Source organism: Bos taurus, chromosome 10 (genome assembly GCF_002263795.3).
Source record: "Bos taurus isolate L1 Dominette 01449 registration number 42190680 breed Hereford chromosome 10, ARS-UCD2.0, whole genome shotgun sequence".
Taxonomy (NCBI): domain Eukaryota; kingdom Metazoa; phylum Chordata; class Mammalia; order Artiodactyla; family Bovidae; genus Bos; species Bos taurus.
Window position 1 is genome coordinate 11,701,740 of NC_037337.1, and position 7,834 is coordinate 11,709,573.

General features: G+C 36.8%; 1 protein-coding gene across 3 annotated transcripts in view; it reads left to right on the forward strand.

Moving 5' to 3' along the window:
* Window positions 1-7,359, forward strand: part of TXNDC16 (thioredoxin domain containing 16) — a 92,821-nt gene extending 85,462 nt beyond the window's left edge. Inside the window, exons 21-22 of one of the 3 annotated variants that reach the window (XM_024997677.2) lie at window positions 5,567-5,844; window positions 6,845-7,359. In XM_024997677.2, the coding sequence (XP_024853445.1) occupies window positions 5,567-5,835 (269 nt within the window). In that variant the 3' untranslated portion in view covers window positions 5,836-5,844; window positions 6,845-7,359. 3 annotated transcript variants of the gene reach the window in all.
* Window positions 7,360-7,834: the final 475 nt, after the last annotated feature.

The following is a 7,834-nucleotide window of genomic DNA, read 5'->3' on the forward strand; positions in this document are numbered from 1 at the left end:
AAACAGTGCTGCGATGAACATTGGGGTACACGTGTCTCTTTCAGTTTTGGTTTCCTCGGTGTGTATGCCCAGCAGTGGGATTGCTGGGTCATAAGGCAGTTCTATTTCCAATTTTTTAAGGAATCTCCACACTGTTCTCCATAGTGGCTGTACTAGTTTGCATTCCCACCAACAGTGTAAGAGGGTTCCCTTTTCTCCACACCCTCTCCAGCATTTATTGCTTGTAGACTTTTGGATTGCAGCCATTCTGACTGGCATGAAATGGTACCTCATTGTGGTTTTGATTTGCATTTCTTTGATAATGCGTGATGTTGAGCATCTTTTCATGTGTTTGTTAGCCATCTGTATGTCTTCTTTGGAGAAATATCTATTTAGTTCTTTGGCCCATTTTTTGATTGGGTCATTTATTTTTCTGGAATTGAGCTGTAGGAGTTGCTTGTATATTTTTGAGATTAGTTGTTTGTCAGTTGCTTCATTTGCTATTATTGTCTCCCATTCTGAAGGCTGCCTTTTCACTTTGCTTATAGTTTCCTTTGTTGTGCAGAAGCTTTTAAGTTTAATTAGGTCCCATTTGTTTATTTTTGCTTTTATTTCCAATATTCTGGGAGGTGGGTCATAGAGGATTCTGCTGTGATGTATGTTGGAGAGTGTTTTGCCTGTGTTCTCCTCTAGGAGTTTTATAGTTTCTGGTCTTACGTTGAGATCTTTAATCCATTTTGAGTTTATTTTTGTGTATGGTGTTAGAAAGTGTTCTAGTTTCATTCTTTTATAAGTGGTTGACCAGTTTTCCCAGCACCACTTGTTAAAGAGATTGTCTTTAATCCATCGTATATTCTTTCCTCCTTTGTCAAAGATAAGGTGTCCATAGGTGCGTGGATTTATCTCTGGGCTTTCTATTTTGTTCCATTGATCTATATTTCTGTCTTTGTGCCAGTACCATACTGTCTTGATGACTGTGGCTTTGTAGTAGAGCCTGAAGTCAGGCAGGTTGATTCCTCCAGTTCCATTCTTCTTTTTCAAGATAGCTTTGACTATTCGAGGTTTTTTGTATTTCCATACAAATTGTGAAATTATTTATTCTAGCTCTGTGAAGAACACCGTTGGTAGCTTGATAGGGATTGCATTGAATCTATAGATTGCTTTGGGTAGTATACTCATTTTCACTATATTGATTCTTCTGATACATGAACATGGTATATTTCTCCATTTATTAGTGTCCTCTTTGAGTTCCTTCACCAGTGTTTTATAGTTTTCTATATATAACTCTTTAGTTTCTTTAGGTAGATATATTCCTAAGTATTTTATTCTTTTCGTTGCAATGGTGAATGGAATTGTTTCTGTAATTTCTCTTTCTATTTTCTCATTATTAGTGTATAGGAATGCAAGGGATTTCTGGTATTGATTTTATATCCTGCAACTTTACTATATTCATTGATTAGCTCTAGTAATTTTCTGGTGGAGTCTTTAGGGTTTTCTATGTAGAGGATCATGTCATCTGCAAACAGTGAGAGTTTTACTTCTTCTTTTCCAATTTGGATTCCTTTTATTTCTTTTTCTGCTCTGATTGCTGTGGCCAAAACTTCCAAAACTATGTTGAATAGTAATGGTGAAAGTGGGCATCTTTGTCTTGTTCCTGACTTTAGGGGAAATGCTTTCAATTTTTCACCATTTAGGATAATGTTTGCTGTGGGTTTGTCATATATAGCTTTTATTATGTTGAGGTATGTTCCTTCTATTCCTGCTTTCTGGAGAGTTTTTATCATAAATGGATGTTGCATTTTGTCAAAGGCTTTCTCTGCATCTATTGAGATAATCATATGGCTTTTATTTTTCAATTTGTTAATGTGGTGTATTACATTGATTGATTTGCAGATATTGAAGAATCCTTGCATCCCTGGAATAAAGCCCACTTGGTCATGGTGAATGATCTTTTTATGTGTTGTTGGATTCTGATTGCTAGAATTTTGTTAAGGATTTTTGCATCTATATTCATCAGTGATATTGGCCTGTAATTTTCTTTTTTTGTGGTATCTTTGTCAGGTTTTGGTATTAGGGTGATGGTGGCCTCATAGAATGAGTTTGGAAGTTTACCTTCCTCTGCAATTTTCTGGAAGAGTTTGAGTAGGATAGGTGTTAGCTCTTCTCTAAATTTTTGGTAGAATTCAGCTGTGAAGCCGTCTGGACCTGGGCTTTTGTTTGCTGGAAGATTTTTGATTACAGTTTCAATTCCGTGCTTGTGATGGGTCTGTTAAGACTTTCTATTTCTTACTGGTTCAGTTTTGGAAAGTTGCACTTTTCTAAGAATTTGTCCATTTCTTCCACATTGTCCATTTTATATAAAAGGAGTCATACAACATGTGGCTTTTTGTGTCTGGCTTCTTGTGTAGGTTTTTAAGGATCATCAGTGTTGTAGCATGAATCAGTGGTTCATTCCTTTTTATGGATATTCCATTGGATGGATATATCCCATCATCAGTTGATGTACATTTATACTGTCTCCATTTCTTGCTATTATAAGTAATGCTGCTATGAACATTCATGTACATGTTTTTCTATCAACTGTACAGATGTCTTATGCCAGTTACCCCACTGTCTTGAATACAACATCTTTGAAATAGGTTTTCAAATTGGGAAATTTGATTCCTCCAACCTTGTTCTTTGTGTGCAAGATTATTTTGGCTATTCTGGGTCCTCTTGGATGGTATTTTTAAGTCTTAGTTTTCTGAGACAGTGTATTAGTTTTAGCATTTAGAAATGTAAAAATGTAACTAAATTGACTATTTGGTTTGTCATAATCTGAAAGAAGCCTCTCTGTGGTTGTCATCACTCACTGATGGCCTCTTCATTCTAACCACACAGCAGAGGGGTCCTTTCAGGCACAGCTCTTGAACTCTTCAGATAGGCTGCATTCTCTGTCCACATTGCTTTTTTTAGAAGCATCTGAGTGCTGTCATTTTGCAGTTGCTGTGACACAGAGGCCTCATGGACTCTGACTACATCAGACAGGATATGTAAGTCAGGCCAGAGTACCTCTCCACTGAACAGTTTTTAAAAAGGTCATGTGATGTTTAGAGATAAACCTGAACTTCTGACCCAGCTTCCTTGACTACTAACTGTTTTTTTTTCCCCTTATTTCCTCCCGATAGTCCCCACTCTATGTTACAGTTATTTCAAAAATTAAAATTAAGTGTGCAGAGACATACGTTTAAAGTGTAAAACCTACAGTATTTATTATTCTTCGTATAAAGATCCTTTCCTACAAGGGGCCTCCTTAGGGGCTTTGATTTCTCAACTCAAACCATTACCAAGGATCAGAATTATTCTTCTGAGTTTCCTGAGAGATTAGTATTTCTTCCATTGCAATGATGGTGATGTCTCTGGTTTCCATTATTTCTTTGTATCACTGCTCCTGATCTTAAGTTATTCCTGCAGCCTCTGCAGCAGGGAAGAAGCCAAGGTCCACACAGGACCTTTCTGTCTGGCGGCCCGTCCTCCGTGCTGCCAGGACCTGCTCTCACTACATCCTGGGAGGCAGGTCTGAGACATGAATGTTGCAGCTACCCTTAGGAAAGCCCGCGTCTGTAACACGGTGCCACTGGTCTCCGCCTCACCTTGCTTGCTGCACATCTTAATTTCTGTGAAATTGTGACCACTGGCTGTTGTTACTTGACATTTACACTTAATTTTGGTCAAGTTCTCTGACCTTTCTAGGACTTGGTTTTCTCATATATAAAGTTGGGATAATAATTGTACTTACCTCATGAGGTTGTAAGGATTAAATACATAATTCCTGATACATAGTAAAGCCTCAGTCAGTGTTAGTCATTATTATTATTATCATTATTAATTTGATAATAGTGTCTTTCTTGTCCATATGTGAGGAGAGTACAGTTTTATTTAAGATCTTTGTAGCATTCCTGAGGAAATATTGAGCAGAATTAGAATGTCCAGTTTCAGGCATTTTGTCATTGTCTCAGACCACTAGGCTGCTGCTGCTAAGTCGCTTCAGTCGTGTCCGACTCTGTGCGACCCCATAGACGGCAGCCCACCAGGCTCCGCCGTCCCTGGGATTCTCCAGGCAAGAACACTGGGGTGGGTTGCCATTTCCTTCTCCAATGCATGAAAGAGAAAAGTGAAAGGGAAGTCGCTCAGTCATGTCCGACTCTAGCAACCCCAGGGACTGCAGCCTACCAGGCTTCTCCATCCATGGGATTTTCCAGGCAGAAGTACTGGAGTGGGGTGCCATTGCCTTCTCCGACTAGGCTGCAGTGCTTACCATGAAAATAAACATTGCTAAATCTTTGCTGTGCTTTAAATTGGACTTCTCTTAAAGATACTTCATCTGCATATTGCACAGTACAGTTATTTTACTTCTTACCTATTCATTATATTCAAGAAACTATTTTATCCATTTGTCACTGTTGACACTGACAGCAGACTATATTTGAGTCTGTTATCTGGGCAACACTGTAATTTGAAACATCAGTTACAGGGGTAACTTAAATGTAGTACCTTGCTGATGTACCACGGATTTCATATTCTTGAGCCTGAGTGAAGAAATCATATCAATGAGTATAGACATACATATGTACTGATGCAGGTTTTTGTTTGTGTTTTAATCCCAAATTAGAGTTTGTATGAATGTCCTAAGCTTTTATTTGATTTATGAGAGATGCTTGAGTTTTTACTTTATGAGCTTTACTTTCTTTTCATGTAACAGTATATAGATTCTTTCACTGGAATTTAATTTTTAAATGTTTAGTTTGCACCTTTCCTTATGTAATTTCTCAAGTAGTACTTTGAATAGGCATCTAAACTCTGAAATTGTGTGAAATCTGTTTATTAAATGGAGTAAAGCTAGTCTGTTTATCCCATATATATGTTATCAGCTTAAATCCTTTTTCTTCTTTTAATGACCAATATTTTAAAATAATGTTAAGACTCATTGCCATGAAGCCCTCCTAAGTGCTTCTAATCACTGCCTGTTTATAGTACAGTTGATTCCATAGCAATCTTCCAAAACAGAAAATGCTTTAAAATATGAGATATTTTTCTAAATTATATATATATATATATATGGTCCAAAACTTTTCTAAATTTCAATGTATATAAAATATATATATATATATATGGTCCAAAATTTTTATCTGGAATGATTTGTAGTTACAGTACTTTGGGGATAAAGACAGGAGGAAGGAGGGAAGCAAGAGACTTCTTCATTTTAACTTGTCCCTGGCTGTATGTAATCTCATTACACATATTGCTATTTTTTAACCCTCAGTAAGGGTTAACAGCAGCGAGATTATGAACCTTTATGTTTTTTGCCTATTAATACCTGTCTTTATTTAAAATAGCACAGCCTATAAATGAAAATGTCTGGTACTGACAAATGTATCAAGTTTCTTAGACGATGATAATAAAATGTAGCTTTCCCATAGAGAAAGAAAACCGATAAGGCCTTCACTCCTATAAATATATTTTTCAAAAGAAAACATTTTCTAGTATATTCATGTGATGGGATTTTATATCTGTTCCTCTTTAATCCTTGATTCTACCTTCCTTGCAGAAGTTTTACCTGCTCAGGAATGGAAACCTCCTCTGCCTGCTTATGATTTTCTAAGTATGATGGATGCGGCAGCATCTGAGCATCTTGCTAGGAAAGTTCCCGAGTGCATAAAAGAAACTGACATGCATGAAAGTGATAAAGAACAGCCTGACGATAAATCTGCCATCACAGAGGAATCGATTGGAACATCGAAAATGAAGCATTCGAGCAGAAGTAGTTGGCTTGAAGAAATCAAAAAACCGCTCAGGCATGATAATCAAGAATTATGATACTCAAAAGTGAGCTAATTTTATAGGGCTGTGAAAAGCTTCCCAAAGTCTTTTTGGCTCGTTTGATAGACTTGAGAATTTATTTCACTAAAAAGTAATACTGAATCATTTCAAGTTTCTAGATCAGGGCTGTTCAATGAAATATAATGTGCAATATATGTAATTTAGAATTTTCTGTAGCCACATTAATATAAAACTGAGCAGGTGTAATTAATTTTATTTCACCCAATTTAAGTATACCACCCCAAAATAGTTCAGTTAACGTAAAAATTGTGTTATTTTACATTCTTTTTTTGTATCAAGTCTTCAAAATCCAGTGCATATTTTACGCTTACTACACATCTCACTTCAGAGTAGCTACGTTTCAAGTGCTCAGTAGCCACATATGGCTGGTGACACAGGTGAAGCCATACATATTCATGTATCCATTCTCCCCCAAACTCCACTCCCATCCAGTCTGCCACACAATATGGAGCAGAGTTCCTTGTGCTATACAGTTGGTCTTTCTTGGTTATGTATTTTAAACATAGCAATGTGTACATGTCCATCCCAAACTCCCTAACAACCATAAGTTCATTCTCTAAGTCTGTGAGTCTCTTTCTATAAAACCAGTGTTTCTTAATCAGGGGAGAGGTTTGCCCCCAGAGGGGGCATTTGATAATGTCAAGAGGCATTTTTGATCATCATTACTAGGGGCATTACTGGTGTATAGTGGGGCTAAGTAGAAGCCAGGGATGCTAATAAGCATCTTACAATGCATTGGACAGCTCCTCCCGCCCCAAACAAAGAATTATCCTGCCCAATTGTCAATAGTCCCAAGTTTGAGTTAAACTAATCTGGGCAAACTGTTAAATTCCCTTATATTTTTAAAGTAATGAAATAACCCTAAAAAGAATGCAGAGTAAGATATATATAATATATATTATGTTATATATGTTATATAATGATTCTCTTATATATAATAATATATATTACATATAATATATATATAATTCTCATATATATACAGTTCCCCTTAGACCAACCCAGATGTGAACTGCACCGTTCTACTTACATGTAGATTTCCTTCACTGAATACTTGCTACAGTACTATCGCGTCCGTGGCTGATTGACTCTGCAGATGTGGAACCATGGATATGGAGGGCTAACTGTAAAATCGCTGTTTGTTCGGGGGTTGGCTCCCCTAAACCCCACATTATTCAAGGGTCAACTGTATATTTCATTGTAACATAGATCATTTGCTCCTCCCAGCACCCTTCCTAGATGTTTTTGTTATGACATGTAATCTGTATTATTTCAGTTCATTCTCATTTGTTTTTTATTTCTTACATGGGAGATATGAGAGTGAACTCCAAATATAGCTTGTATAGTAAAATGTCACCAGCCTAACCATTAACTGCAAGCACATAAAAACTTGAAATCAATTAGTCATTGTACCATAGCCAGAAATTTTGACAGTTATTAATATGTGTTTTTAAAATAATTTTAAATAAAGTATCTGGATTTCAGGCTACCTTTAAAAGCTTCCTGTGGCCTCTGTCATGCTGTCTGTTGGACCACTTTCCCTGTATCAGTAGGATTTCTTTGGTTGCAAGCAACAGAAATTTAGCTTTGATTAACTTAAGCAAAGTAAGAATATTGGTAATTCATAGAGTTAAGCTGTGCTTTGAAAAAATACAAACAAAAGCTGTTTGGGGATTTGTATAGCAGGAACCAACCAGCTCAGTAATTTTTCTGTCTTTCTCTCCAGCTGTTTTTCTGTCTTTCATGTCTCAGGGACTCCTGGGAATGTTGGTTAGGGGAAGACTAACTGGCAGCCCTAACCAGATTTCCACAATACAGAAGAGGTGAGCCTTACAGAAGAAATCTAGATTCTGTTTGCTAAGAAAAGGGAGCATGGGTGTGGAGAGGGAAAAAAAAAAAACAGCAAAGAGAAAATCTATGAATCCTCAAAACACCACTTGCTGTGCTCCTACCTAGCCTTTTATCCTTTTCAGGA